The 15,142-nt window shown below is 50.7% G+C and overlaps 1 protein-coding gene across 2 annotated transcripts in view; it reads left to right on the top strand.

Moving 5' to 3' along the window:
• The first annotated feature begins 129 nt into the window (after window positions 1–129).
• The window catches only part of SUGP1 (SURP and G-patch domain containing 1), a 31,954-nt gene continuing 16,941 nt past the window's right edge, over window positions 130–15,142 (top strand). For both annotated transcript variants that reach the window (XR_013450443.1, XM_036093877.2), the window contains exons 1-7: window positions 130–274; window positions 2,192–2,366; window positions 7,070–7,170; window positions 9,235–9,435; window positions 11,503–11,626; window positions 12,158–12,258; window positions 13,199–13,322. Coding sequence is in view for 1 of the 2 variants with exons in the window: in XM_036093877.2 (XP_035949770.1) it covers window positions 241–274; window positions 2,192–2,366; window positions 7,070–7,170; window positions 9,235–9,435; window positions 11,503–11,626; window positions 12,158–12,258; window positions 13,199–13,322 (860 nt within the window). In the remaining variant the exon portion in view is untranslated. The remainder of the gene's footprint in view (window positions 275–2,191; window positions 2,367–7,069; window positions 7,171–9,234; window positions 9,436–11,502; window positions 11,627–12,157; window positions 12,259–13,198; window positions 13,323–15,142) is intronic.

Consider the following 15,142-nt stretch of genomic DNA (forward strand, 5'->3'; position numbering starts at 1 on the left):
TGTAGTTCATCTTTGGAGTGGCCGCGGCTCCGAGGAAGTCTGCGAAAAGTCGATACCCTTTGGTCCGCGGGACTGAGAACAGACATTGCCAATAGGCTGGGGTTTGTTTTTCTTGGGGAAAGACCCCACGTATCAACTCAGTGGCCGGCCTTGGTGGGGACGACACGGACTACATCTCCCATCAGGCCATGCGCACTATAACAAGGCTTCTCAAGTGGAACCGGAGCATTGTGGGATTGGATGAGTCTCAAGATGGACAACCGGGATGTTGCAGGTAACAGCCCCCGCCTCCCCTGAAGCGCTCGTCTGGGTCTGTGGGGCTACTCGTCGCCGTTTCGTCCTCCCATCGGGTCTGCCGCGGCCCACCGGCCCCTCGCCTCAGCCCCTAGGGCGTCCCGAAGCGGCGGTTTCTGCATCTTCCCCGTCTCTCGAGACCGCAGACCCAGTTGCTGCCCCCACCGCCGGGTTTGCTGTGGGCGCCTGGTATTCCGTAAAGGCTGCCACTGGGTTGGCCCTGCTCTCCCTTTCCCAAATAATCGCCTTCAGGACTGTTCAGAGCTCTGCTTCCCGAAACAGCAGCAACCTTGGGCTGTCCTGCGCCCCTCTGTTCGTAGCAGCCGTGGTCTGGCCTGTGTCCGCTTTCTGAAAAAGCTGCTTTTTCGAACTGCTCTAGGACTCTCGGCACACACTTTCTCAGTCTTTTGAGCCCCCACTTTACCACAAGTCTTGCCCTTCCCTCTCTCCCAGCCCTAACCCCTCCCCGCCCCGACTGGGATGCATTCACCCATTCAGCAAATACTGTGTGCTAGGCACTATGCTAGGCGCTGGGGATGCAGTGGTAATCCAGAAACGGTCCTGCCTTCCTGAAGGTTATTTTCTACTGGGCCCAGACAATGCACCCAGAGGAAATATTTACAGACAGGCAGGTTATAATGATGTGAGCGAATGGGGGTGGAGGCTGCTGATATTGGGTGGTGAAGGAAGGCCTTTTTGAGCAGAAGACATTTGAGATGAGAAGATGCCAGCTATGGGAGGGCCTGGAGGGCAGAGATTTCCACGCAGAGGGGTGACAGCCAGTGCAAAGTCTTTGGGGTGTGATGGGCTTGTCCTTTTGAAGAATGTCAAGAATGAAGTGGAAGTGAGGAGGGGAGTCTTTTCTGATAAGGCCCTGAAAACCAACTTTCAGATTTTGGATTTTATTCTGAGTCCCATGGGAAGCCTTTGAGGTGTCTTCTCCATCTCTACACTTCCCACTCTCATCTGAAGACACCATCATCCTCCAGGACACCATCCAAGCCTCCTTGTTGGTCTCCTTGCTGTCTCTGTGCACTCTACAATTAGTAGTGAGAATGATCTTTAAAATACTGTTTGTGAGGGCGCCTGGGTGGCTCAGTTGGTTAAGCGACTGCCTTCGGCTCAGGTCATGATCCTGGAGTCCCGGGATCGAGTCCTGCATCGGGCTCCTTGCTCAGCGAGGAGTCTGCTTCTCCCTCTGACCCTCCCCCCCTCATGCTCTCTCTTTCTCTCATTCTCTCTCTCTCAAATAAATAAAATCTTTAAAAAAAAAAAAAATACTGTTTGTGAGCTTAATACTCCTCTGTTACTCCCCTAGAGCCCTTAAAGTAAAACCAAAATTCCTGTCTTGCACCCCCACCTCCATTCCTGGAACAGTCCACTCTGGCCACACTGGGCCCTTGCTGGTCCTTGCATATACCAGGCTTCTTTTTCCTTTGGTTTTTGCAACTGCTCCTTATTCTGCCCAGATAGCTCCTCATGTGGCTTTTCAGGAGGCTGGCTCTTTATCTTTCTGGTTTCAGCTTAAATGTCTTCTCTTCTAACAGTTATTTTTTGGCTGCCTAGCTGTATAGGTGCTCCTCTGTCATTCTTCCACCCCTTTTTTGGTTTCTAGCAAAGAGCTCTTATTACAATTTTACAGCTACTTTTTGGGTGTAAGTCTATTGCCTTCTTGGCCGAAGGTGAGACCCACATTGGCAGAGACCCCTTCTCTGGTTGAGCAGAACACCTGGTACATTAGCTCAGTAAATGTTCATGGAATAAATGAAGAAATAGAAATTTGAATGTCAGTTCGTGCAGGCAGCTGCAACTGGGCTGCTCCTGTGGGAACCACTGGACATGTTTATGGTTGCTGATATGCTGATATGTATACACTAATAGGCTTTTTTCTCCTCAGGAAAGGCTAACCGGTGGTTTGGGGTTGCTCCTCCCAAGTCCGGAAAAATGAACATGAACATCCTTCACCAGGAAGAGCTTATTGCTCAGAAGAAACGTGAAATTGAAGCCAAAATGGAGCAGAAAGCCAAGCAGAATCAGGTGGTCATCAGCCCTCAGCCCCCACATCCTGGCGAGTAAGTGCCCCCCTGCAGCTGGGCTGGGGTCTTAGAGGGTCACTGCAGAGGGTTTTGTGTTCAAGAGCAGTCAGGGTATTCTTGCACCTGGCCACAACCTGATGATGCAAGGAGTGACACAGATGCCCTCAGGAGGCTCAGGTGGCAAGAGAGAAACGAGTGGTGTGTGGGAGCTCAGGGGATGGCCTGGCCGAATTCACCAGTTATTTACTCCTGACCAGCTGTGGGCTAGGGACCAGGGATGTAGCCCGGAACAAACCCCAGACTCCCATCTCTACCCTTATGGGGCTCACGGTCTACTAACAAAGGGGGTACCAGTTCTACCCCAGAGCTGCCAGTGCGTAACATGAGGCGGTGTGTTCCCTGGTGCAGCAGCCGCTGTGGGGGCCCAGCAGAGGCTCTGCGTTCTCAGAGCCAGCCCACTGAGGAGGCAGGGAAAGGCCTAACCAGCAGAAGGCAGGAAGGGAAGAGAGCCCTTGCATGTCAGGTGGCTCAAGCTGTTGCATCAAAGGCGTTTCAGAGTGAAGCAGGAGGTAGATCAGGCAGGGTTTCCTCCTGCCTGTCCTGAGAAATGCTCAGGACACCCAAGAGTTTTGAGCAGGGGTAGTGTGATTAGGATGACAAGATCCCTTCCTCTGGAGTTTGAAGCATGGAATATGTTAAACCCTCTACAGAGCTGTCCCAGCTCTCACCTTTTCTAAGAATCTACGGCATGTCATTGAGGGCAGGACTTAGACTCTATTCTTATGGGAACCCAGAGCCTGGCATCTCCAAGGGACTTAAGAATGTGGGGACTGGAGGGGTGCCTGGGTGGCTCAGTCGTTAAGTGTCTGCCTTCGGCTCAGGTCATGATCCCAGGGTCCTGGGATCGAGCCCCGCATCAGGCTCCCTGCTCCGCGGGAGGCCTGCTTTTCCCTCTCCCACTCCCCCTGCTTCTGTTCCCTCTCTCGCCATATCTCTGTCTGTCAAATAAATAAAATCTTTAAAAAAAAAAAAAAAGAATGTGGGGACTGGATATGGAGTAATCTGTCAGTCAGTGGGCTTGTAGGCTCTTGCCCTAGGGTTATGGAAGGACTTGAAGATGATGGGAAAGATCTATAGACATGCCTCCAAGTAGGTCTCCTGGAAGCAGCTGGACCCCAGCACCAGGATCAGGCAGCTGAAAGGGAGCATCAAGTGGGTGGGTGCATAATACAGGTAGCTTTGGAAATAAGGTTATTTTTTTAGTTGTAAAAGCATAGAACAAATGTTAGAATTTCTCACTGAAGAAATAAACATTCAGGTTGCCTTAGGGCAACCATTTTGCTATATTCCCCCTGTCTTTGCTTTGTTTCATAAAGTTGTGATCCATTTCATGTGCTACTTCCCCCTCAACTTTTTTTTTTTAATTTTTTTTTTTTTTTTTAAGATTGTATTTATTTGCGAGAGAGAGAATGAGAGACAGAGAGCATGAGAGGGAGGAGCAGACTCCCTGCTGAGCAGGGAGCCTGATGTGGGACTCGATCCCGGGACTCCAGGATCATGACCTGAGCCGAAGGCAGTCGCTTAACCAACTGAGCCACCCAGGCGCCCTCCCCCTCAACTTTTTAAAAGGAAAGCTTTTCCCTGCATTGCAACTCTTTAGAACCATCGTAGTTTTTAAGTTTTATTCTTACTGAGATATAATTGATATGCCATAAAATTGATTGTTTAAACTATACAATTCAGTGATTTTTTGGTGTATTCACAATGTTATGCAACCATCACCAATATCTAGTTCTAGAACATTTGTATCATCCCAAAAGGAAACCCAGTACCCATTTCCATTCACTCCTTATTTCCTCCTTCTCCAGCCCCTGGCAACCCCTAATGTACCGTCTTTTTTTTTTTTTTTTAAGATTTTATTTATTTAAGAGAAAAAAAGTGAGAGAGCACGGGCGGAGGGGGAAGGGTGGAGGGAGAGGGAGAAGCAGACTCCCCACTGAGCAGGGAGCCTGATGTGGGGCTTGATCCTAGGACCCTGGGAAACACTTAACCAACTGAGCCACACAGGCATCCCCCTAACTTACCATCTTTGTGGATTAATCTGTCCTAGATATTTTATATAACATTCGGCCTTTTGTGTCTGGCTTCTTTCACTGGACAGGATGCTTTCAAGGTTCATCACTTTTTGGCATGCGTAAGGACTTCATTCCTTTTCATGGCCAAATAATACTCTATTGTGTGGATGGACCATGTTTTGCTTATCTGTTCATCAAGAGCCAGAATTTTTAAAGGCTGCACAATATCCCTTACCATCTGTTAATGGGTGGTTTTCAAGTGGGATTCATTTGCTGCTTGCTGCTGCCCCGAGGTGTTTTTTCTTGTCTTTCATTGTCCGCACCTTCTTTCCATCCCTCTTGAGGGAGATATTCATAGTATGAGGACAAGACCAGGGTCAGCAGAACCTTCTCTCTTGTATGGGGAAAAGAAAAACAAAACTTTACAGGGACACCTGGGTAGCGCAGTCAGTTGAGCATCCAACTCTTGGTTTTGGCTCAGGTCTTGTGTGATCTCAGGGTCATGGGATCGAGCCCCACGTTGGGCTCCAGGCTTGGCACGGAGTCCACTTGAGACAGTCTCCCTCTCCTGCCCCTCCCTGCTGTGCTCTCTTTCTCTAGCTCTAAAAAATAAATGAATCTTAAAAAAAAAAAAAACCTCAACTTTACATATATGTGGTAGACTTGATGGAAACTAAAGGAGAGGAAAACGAGGCAAAACCAAAATCATAACCCTGCAAAAAGATTTTATTTATGAGAGAGAGAGAGAGAGAGAGCATGAGCAGGGGGGAGGGGCAGAGGGAGAAGCAGACTCGCCGCCGAGCAGGGGGCCTGATGTGAGCCGAAGGCAGATGCTTAACTGACTGAGCCACCCAGACACCCCTTGATGGTTATTCCCTTTTTTTTTTAAGATTTTATTTATTTATTTGACAGAGAGAGACACAGTGAGAGAGGGAACACAAGCAGGGGGGGAGTGGGAGAGGGAGAAGCAGGCTTCCTGCTGAGCAGAGAGCCTGCCTTGGGGCTCAGTCCCAGGACCCTGGGGTCATGACCTGAGCAGAAGGCAGCTACTTAACTGACTGAGCCACCCAGGCGCCCCTAACAATTTTTAATTCAAATATTTTTTGACATAAATAGGGCCATACTGTAGTTGTTGTTTGGTTTTCTTTGGGGGAGGGGGCCTGGGGGGGTAGAGGGAGGGGGGAGGGAGAGAGAGAATCTTAAGCAGGCTCCATGCTCAGTGCTGAGCCCGATGCTGGGCTCAATCTCACAGCCCTGAGATCATGACCTGAGCAGAAATTAAGAGTTGGATGCTTAACCATCCTTGTAGTAGTTTTATATCCTGCTTTTGTTTTGTTTTGTTTTTCATTTAATATTGTACTTTATTGCTTTATCTCTAAAATTTTAAGTATTCAGGGCTGTTCCATCTGCCCTATGGAAGTCCTGTGATTTATTGAACTAGTGCTATTTGTTGATTAAGTTGTTTCCATTTTTAGTTCATTACAACAGATTTTTAGAAGAATAAGACTTTTCAGAATTTTAGAATTTTTAGAAGAATAAAACTTAATTTTAATAGAAAAAGGCTAGGCCTGTGGGCTCCCTGAGCCTTTACCAATTATTGGATGTGTGAGTGTAACAGTGACTAATAATAATTACATTGTAATGATATATGTAATACATAGTAACTGTATGTAATATATATTATATATGAATAGGTTATGTATTATGTATAAATACATATAAATATATAGCAGTTGTAATAACTAATATCAAAAATTGGAGTGTTGTGTGGCCTTGAAAGCAGTATATATGAGGAATTTCTGAGGTTTGGGGCAGGATGGTATGTTATAGTAGAAAATGGAAGAAGTAGGATCTATACTATGATCGTAGCCTTATTTCCTTCTGTTTCTAAGTTAGGGGACAACTCAAAGAGTTAGTAGTGGCTGTTCTGAGGGGAAGAGACTCTTTTGGATGTTTCCCTTTGCTTTCTATTTTTCTACGTTCCCGTTTGCACCATAATAAACCTCTGTTGCTTTTATGATCAGGAAAAATGAATTTGAATTAAACATTTGGGCTCCTGGGTTTGCTTTAGTGCTGACTTGTTGAAATTAGATGTTTAAACATACGTTTTGCAAACGAAAGAGATTGTAAAAATAATAAGAAGAATATAAAATTCCCCTGTAATTCTTCCACCAAGAGATTGCTTTCAGTATTTTGCTGCGCACCTGTGATACCCGCAGAAGTGCTGACTGGCTCAGGTCCGGAACTGCAGTCACATGTGGGTATAGACACAGGCCCTGCCTTGGAAATCTCTGATACCCAGCTGAGCAGACAGACATGGGAGCCAGTAACAGCCCAGATAATTAGTTAACAGGTTCGCAGGTGCTGTGCAGGCGGAGCAGGTGCTTCTGAGCTGTCTTGTTGCAGATACTGTTTGAACCTGGAGGGTCGGTATACAGGTAGCGATAACACCAGTACAGACAGTATTGCTTTGACTAGAACAAGATTATTCCATATTACTACGAAGGCCACTCTGTGTACGCAGTAGTCCCCAGACATCTTTGGGGCAGGGTTTTGGGTCCCATTAGGTGAGAACGTGGGGTGGGTGTGGGGCTGAGATGGGTAAGGCAGGCCCCTGCCCCTCCTCTTGTGGCTCACCCTCTCTGTCCTCTGTCTCGGGTCTAGAATTGCGAATGCACACAACTCTTCCGTTTCCAACAAGTTTGCTAATGACGGCAGCTTCTTGCAGCAGTTTCTGAAGTTGCAGAAGGCGCAGACCAGCACAGGTGAGTGCTGTCACCCGCTTCCTGAGTCTCCCTCTGCTGGGGCTCACCCTGCTGGCTCTCTCCTCCGGGAGTCGCTGGGCGTCACAGAAATAGCAGGTCCTGCCTCAGACTTACTTCTCTCATCCCACATTGATTGGGATGAATTCTGTTCGTCCCTACAGTAAATGGTCAGGGGGAGCACAGACCTAGCCTTCAAGGTGCTTACCCCATAGGAGCAGAGACAGATAAGCCAGGTTTCAGTCCAGGGGTTAGGGGCCTGACTAAACATGCCCCAGGTGTTGGGGAATGTCATGGAAAAGATATGCCCTCCAGTTGACCGGTGAGCTGGACACTGGCTGGCACTTAGAGGCCCCTTGCCCTCTCCCCTGTGCTTGAAATGCGGGTTCCCCTTGTCTCTCCAGAAGCTACTCCAAGCACATAGCTTTGAGATAGTGATGTGGTATTGAGAACATCTGTGAGTATATGTGACTGAATCCACTTAAGGTCTCCATAAACTTTTAAGATTTGGTGGGTGGGTGCGGGGATCCATTCATTTTGCTGCTGCCCAAGACAAGCCTCATATGTAAGTTCCTTTTGCTTATTACAGCTACTTACCAACCTGGAGTGGCCTGCCTTTTTCTGTGGTCTCTCCCTGCTCTCTGAGTATAGGGGCCAGGTTCAGATTATACCAGGGAAGCTCCCCGGAGGGTTACAAACCAACACTAGGGCTGTGGGACCACAGCGTGGGTTAGAGAGCAACTTAGGTTTGAGGGATGGGACCCCATCCGTAGGTGGGAGGGCCACCTGGCCCATAGGAGCTCCATGATTACAGGGAGTCCACTCATGTCTATGGTTGTGTAGTTTACCAATCAGCTTAATTTTTTTTTAAATTTTTATTTCAGAGAGAGCCCGCACGAGTAGGGGGGAGGGGGAGAGGGAGCTGAGGGAGGGGCTGAGCAGGGAGCCCGATGCGGGGCTCGGTCCCAGGACCCTGAGATCATGACCTGAGCCGAAGGCAGATGCTTAACTGACTGAGCCACCCAGGCACCCCAGCTTAATTTTGTTTTTTAAAAAAGATTCAGAGCCACCTGGGTGGCTCAGTCATTAAGCGTCTGTCTTTGGCTCAGGTCATGATCCCAGGGTCCTGGGATTGAACCCCTTAGCCGGCTGCCTGCTCAGCGGGGAGCCTCCTTCTCCCTTGGCCCCTCTCCCTGCTTGTGCTATCTCTCTCTCTCTGTCAAATAAATAAAATCTTTACAAAAAAAAAAAAGTCGGATGATTAACTGAACCACCTAGGCGCCCCTCAGTCAGCTTACTTTTTTTTTTTTTTTTTTTTTTTTTAAAGATTTTATTTATTTATTTGACAGAGAGAGACACAGCGAGAGAGGCAGGACAAGCAGGGGGAGTGGGAGAGGGAGAAGCAGGCTCCCCGCTGAGCAGGGAGCCCGATGCGGGGCTCGATCCCAGGACCCTGGGATCGTGACCTGAGCCGAAGGCAGACGCTTAACGACTGAGCCACCCAGGCGCCCCTCTTACTTTTAATGTAAGAAAGTTGCTGGCAAAACAGCTGACCTTCAGTCTTTGTCAGTCTTTCTAGGAAACAGCTACGACCAAATTCACTCACAGAGAGGGAGGAAGGACTGTATCAGCCCTTCACTGCAAGATCTTAGGCCAGGAGCTGTGTTTGAAAAGCCTGAGTAGGCTGTCTCCAGCTGGCCACCGACAGTTGGAGGGAATTATTATAAGCCAGGTGTGGGGATTCAGGCCTTATCCAGAAGAGCTGGCACATCCCTGGGCTTTGGGCACAAATGTTAGGGAGTCTTCTGCTAGAGTTGCTGCCTGCAGAGCCCAGCCTTTCTTCTCCAGGCTGGGTGACCGTGACAAATCATTCCTCTCTGAGCCTTAGTGACCTCTTCTATAAATCGAGGATGGTGTCCTCTCTGAGTGTCCACTCCCTGCCAGTCACCATGCTGGAAGCCAAGGGCTCAGCCCTACTTAATGCACTCACGCATCCATGTTAGGTGAGAAGATGGGAAAGTGTGCATCTCAGACCTTGAGCATGGGTGTCTTTCTTTCTATCCCAAGATGCCCCACCTAGCACACCCAGTGCCCCCACTCGAGTACTCCCCCGCCCTGGGAAGAGGCCCCCTCTCATCAGCAGCCCACCAGGCCAGATGAAGAACTATGTGCATGCCAAGCAGCTGCCCGTGGCCAGCCGCCCAAGTGTCTTCCAGTCTCCTGATGAGGATGAGGAGGAAGACTACGAGCAGTGGCTGGAGATCAAAGGTAGGGTGCGGGAGCTGCCACCTTCCTTTGACCACTGCCCCTCCAGCTCCATGGGTGGGACCCATGGTCAGCGGGGAAAGTGTGGCTAGTGGTGGGAGGCCGCTAGCCCTCCAGGCTGAGCCAGGGGCCAGCGTGGGACCCTCCAGGGTTGGGGGGAGTGAAGAAAGGGTGTTGGGGAGCAGTGAAAGGGAAGTGTGGAGGGCTATAGACTGTGGACTTTGACCTGGGAGCCGTGGGAAGCATCCTCTGCCCGTGTGGGTTGGTCTCCAGCCAGGGCAGGGGTATTCTCGGAGGAGCATATTCACTTGTGTCTCTCCTTGTCCCAGCATGAGAGAAGGAGCTTCCATGGCTCCCCTGTCTGGGTGCACACTCTCTGAGCCCTCTGAGAACCAGAAGTGCCTCTTCCCATTGCGGGTTATTGTCCCCACCAGTTTGGGCCAGAGGTCCAGGCCCACAGGTTGGAGGGCACGCTTTCCTGCCCAGGGGAAGGAAGGTCATTTTTCTTGGAGAGCCAGTCCAGGCCCTGTCGTATAGGAGGGTGGGGGTGGCAGTGGCAGCACCCCCACTGTGGCTAACTCCGTCTGCATTCAGAACGAGGCCTCAGTGCCTCCTGAGCCATGTGGAGGCCTGGGCCGCCTCTGCCCCAGACAGGCTGACACGGTCCTATCACCTTGATGGCGAGGACGGATTGAAATAACCATATAGTTACGCTGTGACAGCCTTCACACTTGTTACTCTCAATGAGGGGGCCGGCTTATGGCCATGCATCTGAGCAGATCAATGGCCAACCTCTGTCAGGATGGAGCCAGGGAAGGGGCTGTTTCCTGAGGCATCACGGCAGCTCTGACAGTACCCTGCTGAGAAGTGATGCTTTACAGGGGGCAGTGAGTGTCTCAAGGGCATTGAGGCCTCTTACGGCCTGCTGTTGACATGGCCTCAGAAAAGCACCTGTGTTGGTAAATGTCAAACAGGTCAGAGTCATTGCCAGGCACTCAGGGAGAGCGTAAGGCTAGGGGGAAAGGTGGCTACGGAAAGTTCCTGGGACCTCTTGAGGGTCCTCCTCAGGCCACAGGTCCCTGACCTCCCATCCCCCAGCTTCCTGGCAGCCAAGGCAAAAAGGGGAATAAGTTTGGCTGCAGGTTCAGTGTCTAGCCCTATTGCTGAGAGCAGTGAACATTCCTAGGCAGTGGCAGGGAGAAATTTCTCCTGGGAGTTGTCATAAAAGGGACATGAGCTGTAAATTGGCCGACAGATGCCTCAGGAACGGGCCAGCAATAAAATACAAAAGGAAGTTCCATGCGGATCAAAGGGGAGGCTAATACAAATACAAAAGAACATTTCTATAGCTCTGTTCACTGTAAAGGCCCTGAGGTAATGATTAAGCCTGTTGCGGTGAGCGCCCCTGGCGTGGTCTGGAGACACATTTTCTCCCTCATGGACACCAGGACTTCTTGGAGAAATGGCTGGCTCTAGGTCTGGTCAGGAAGTGTATGAGATGATCCTGGAGCACCCTGTCCCAGCAGATAGCGAGGAGGCCATCAGAGACTCCTGAAGAGGCTCTACCAGCTGCAGAGGGGACAATTGAGCTTCTGTGATGACATTAATTGCAATGGATTGAAACCCACCTGATATGTTTAAAATGGATTGAAACTCAGTCGATGTGTTTAAGTCAGAGTTTGTAATGACACTTTAAAAGGAATTTGTCATCTTGGAAGGTGACAGGAAACCAATTTGTTAAACTGAACCCTGGTAAATAAAAGGAATTAAGCATTTCAGAAAAAAAGGGGAGACTGGTTATGTTTTCTGACATCTCCCTCCGAGCTTGGGATCGGCTTGGTCTCCCAGAGGCTCCCACACTTCCCTCCCGCCCAGTGTGTCTCACGAAGACTGTTTAGACTGCCTTCCCCCTCGTCACAGTGCTTTGTGCTTGGACTCAGGACACCCGACAACCTCCCGCATTTCACCCTCTTCTCCCCCACCCCTCTGTCGTTGTGGTCCATAGAGAGAGTGTGCCTGTTGACTGTGGGGTGTGTGAGTTGAACCCCAGTACTGACAGCCTCCTTAAAGTTTCACCCCCAGAGGGAGCCGAGACTCGGAAAGTGATAGAGAAATTGGCCCGCTTTGTGGCAGAAGGAGGCCCCGAGTTAGAAAAAGTAGCTATGGAGAACTACAAGGATAACCCGGCGTTTTCGTAAGTATTTTTGGGAGGGGAAGGCCACCACTGCTTAATGTTCTTGTCACAGTAGTACGTGCGTTCTTGTAAAACCCTACTGGTTACTGAGGCTGGTCGGGGTTGGGTGCTTGTTCATGTGGGCCAGACCACTGGTCCGAGTTTCCAAGTGCTTTCTAACTCACACCAGAGGTCGCAGGAGCTCCGGTGTGGTGCAGAGGCTTAATCTTGGGCCTCATCAAGGTGTCTCTGCTCACCAGCTTGCTTTTGTTTTGTTTTTGTTTTTAATGTTTTTAAGATTTTGTTTATTTGAGAGAGAGCGCGCGCGCACAAGTGGGCAGAGGGGCAGAGAGAGAGTGGGAGAAAGAGCCTGACGTGGGGCTTGATCCCAGAACCCTGGGATCATGACCTGAGCTGAAGGCAGATGCTTAACCGACTGAGCCACCCAGGCGCCCCACCAGCTTGCTTTTGCACAACGTTCTTCAGAAGCTGCTTGGGTCAGCCCATCCCCACTGCTCACCCTCCTGTCTATTTTGCAAAACTTCTCTCCAGGTTTTTGCATGATAAGAATAGCAGGGAATTCCTCTACTACAGAAAGAAGGTGGCTGAGATAAGAAAGGAGGCACAGAAGTTGCAGGCATCCTCTCAGAAAGGTAAGTGGGTGGAGGGGGTGGGAGGTTCTGGGCAGGTATGTGGACAAACCACATCCCACGTGGAACCGGGGTTCTGGGAGGCTCTGGTGCATGGGGTGGTGCCTAGGGCCCAGGTCTGTGCCCTGTCAGGCAGCCAGGGTCACGCTGGGAACAGCATTGCCCCTCTTCACCAGTGGTCTGAGGTGAGGGAGAATCTGAGGGCGAAGGTCAAGGTCATTGTTATGTTCAAGAGTGTTGCTCTGTGCGCGTATATGGAGTGGAGGGGGGAGTGCTTGTCTGTTGGTCCTTGGTTATTTAAATAAGTGTTAATGAGCTGCTGCTGCCTGTCTGGCACTGAGAGCCTAAAGACAAATGTGCCTGACCCTTGGGGAGGGGGATAGAGGACAGAAGGGATCAGCTGGTGAACTCCTGATGGGATGAGTATCAGGGGAGGGGGAGATGCTAGCTGGTCTCCAGCCATCATGAAGTAAAATCCCAGCCAGATTATAGTGGGTGGCAGGGGCATCGATGTTTAGGCCAAACACAGGCCACAGAGGTCAGTGTGTTTTGTCTGTCTCCTGCCGCCCTGTGCCCTGACCTTCTCCCCAGGAGAGGAGGGCCAGGCCCACTTCCGTGTGTGACCTGGATGGGCAGCCCCTGGCAGAAAGACTGAGGTGGGGCTCCCATCTCCCCTCCAGCCTGGATCCAGACCTTCTCTCACATTCTGTTCTATGATCTATGGGGCGGGAAGGGGCAGGGTGCAGGGTGGGGGCAGGGGCTCAAGATATATTGTGATATTAACTCTGGTATTTGGTCCCAGTGCAGTAATCTGATTCCCATTTGCCTGTTTTTCTTTGCATTGTTCCTAAAATAAACCCCTCTTGTTACCCATGGGGTTCTTAGCAGAAATTAGGCTGTTGGGTGTGGTGAGTTGAGCTCAGTACTGACAGCCTGCTTAAAGTTTCACCCCCAGAGGACGAAGAGGCCAAGAACCTTGCAGAAAAGTTGGCCAGGTTCATAGCGGACGGGGGTCCAGAAGTGGAAACCATCGCTCTTCAGAACAACCGCGAGAACCAGGCATTCAGGTAAGAGGGGAACTAAACGGGGAGATGACCCCACACATGCCCTGATCGCAGCACCACCACCCCCTGCCCCCAGTGGGCTCAACATATCAGAGTCCCACAATCAGAATGTGGCAGGGTTGGGCCCAGGAGCTCTGACCCCCAAGCCCAGCTCTGCCACCCCATGGGCAACTACTTGTCGGAGCCTAAATCCTCTCTGAGGCAGGCATGCGGGGACCCTTCGGGTGTTCTGTTTTGGGTTTTTTGTGTGTTTTTTTGTTTGTTTTTTTAAAGATTTTATTTATTTGACACAGACACAGCGAGAGAGGGAACACAAGCAGGGGGAGTGGGAGAGGGAGAAGCAGGCTTCCCGCAGAGCAGGAAGACCGATGCGGGGCCCGATCCCAGGACCCTGGGATCATGACCTAGCCAAAGGCAGACGGACGCTTAATGACTGAGCCACCCAGGTGCCCTGGGGTGTCCTGTTTTCAACGGGCCTCATGGAGAAAGTCTCTAGTGCCCCCCTGGCTCCCTTTCTAACAGAGATGGCAGCCCTAGGCTAGGAGCAGGCCAGGCTCTTGGGCAGAAACTCCCAGAAGTGTTGTTCACTTTGTGCTTTTGTAGGGTCAGGCCTATCCAGTGGGGGAATGGTAGGAAAGTGGCAATGTGGTACCTTAGGCTCTGTGAAGTGGGAACCCTCAGCCTGTACACAGGTTCCACGGAGGGCTTGGGACGAACAGCCTGGCTTCCCTGCTGTCTCCAGCCATGCAGCCACATCCCAGCCCCTCAGGCTGGGTCTGTGTTTACCTTTTCACAAGTTGGGTGGGTTCAGCACCTCTTTGCTGGGGGGAGGTTATTGGGGGGGAAGGGTGTTGGAGTGGGGGCTGGGCAGTCACTGCTGCTTGGTAGGGACCAGCAGGGGCTTATGAGATGGATACTGAAGTTGATGTGGGGATGATGCACCCGTGAGGATGTTTTTGGCCATGAATAACACAAATTCCGACTCAGAAAGCGAGGAGATGTGATGGCATGTGTAACAAGAAGTCCAGGAGCAGCAGTCTGGGCTAGTTGAGTCAGTGGCTGTAGATGCCATTGGGCACTCAAGACGAAGGAAGCAGGAATGAAGCAGCAGAGATCCGAGTGCCGCGCCAATGTGGCTGGCGTGCAGGGCGAGCGTCAGCATGCAGTGTCCCTGGGCCTTGGAGCCAGGCAGGGCCAGGTCCCAGAGGGCAGGTGTTCACTGACAGCCTTTGGAGGGTCCGCATAGAGAGTGACAGGGTAAAGTGTGCTTCCAAGGTCACTGGCCACAGTTGTAAGGGGGGACAGGCACACCAGGTCAAAGCAGACAGGCAGAGGAGAAACATGGCGGAGGGGCAGTGCTGATAAAACCGTGGGGACTAGGGGAGGGAGGGCCGAGGCTCAGTGACTCGGTGGACGAGGGCAGGGAGACGGCTGCTGGGGAGTTCAGGGATCTGTGTATGTGGTACCTGGGCAGCCAGGAGCCCTCATGGGGGCCATGGGGTGTTTGGGTCTGGAGTTCAAGAGAGGGGTCTGCCTGGTCTAGAGATCCACCTGAGATCTCCTCACAACATTGTGATACCGGCCACCACTCTGCACCACCCAAATCAGCATTGACTTAATATTTTACTTTAAGTCACTGCATTTTTTTTTTTTTAACTCCGTTTACCTAAGTAAGTTTATTTAAGGACCTTTAATTTGCCGTCACTCGTCATAAGTAGAACTGACTATGAAAAGATCTATGGTAGGTAAAGCGGGCAAGGTTATGGATTTCTGTCAAGGCTGCGAGCCCAGGCTGCTCTCCTGGGTCAGGGAGGTCCAGGGCC

This window comes from Halichoerus grypus, chromosome 1, assembly GCF_964656455.1.
Source record: "Halichoerus grypus chromosome 1, mHalGry1.hap1.1, whole genome shotgun sequence".
NCBI classification, from domain to species: Eukaryota; Metazoa; Chordata; class Mammalia; order Carnivora; family Phocidae; genus Halichoerus; species Halichoerus grypus.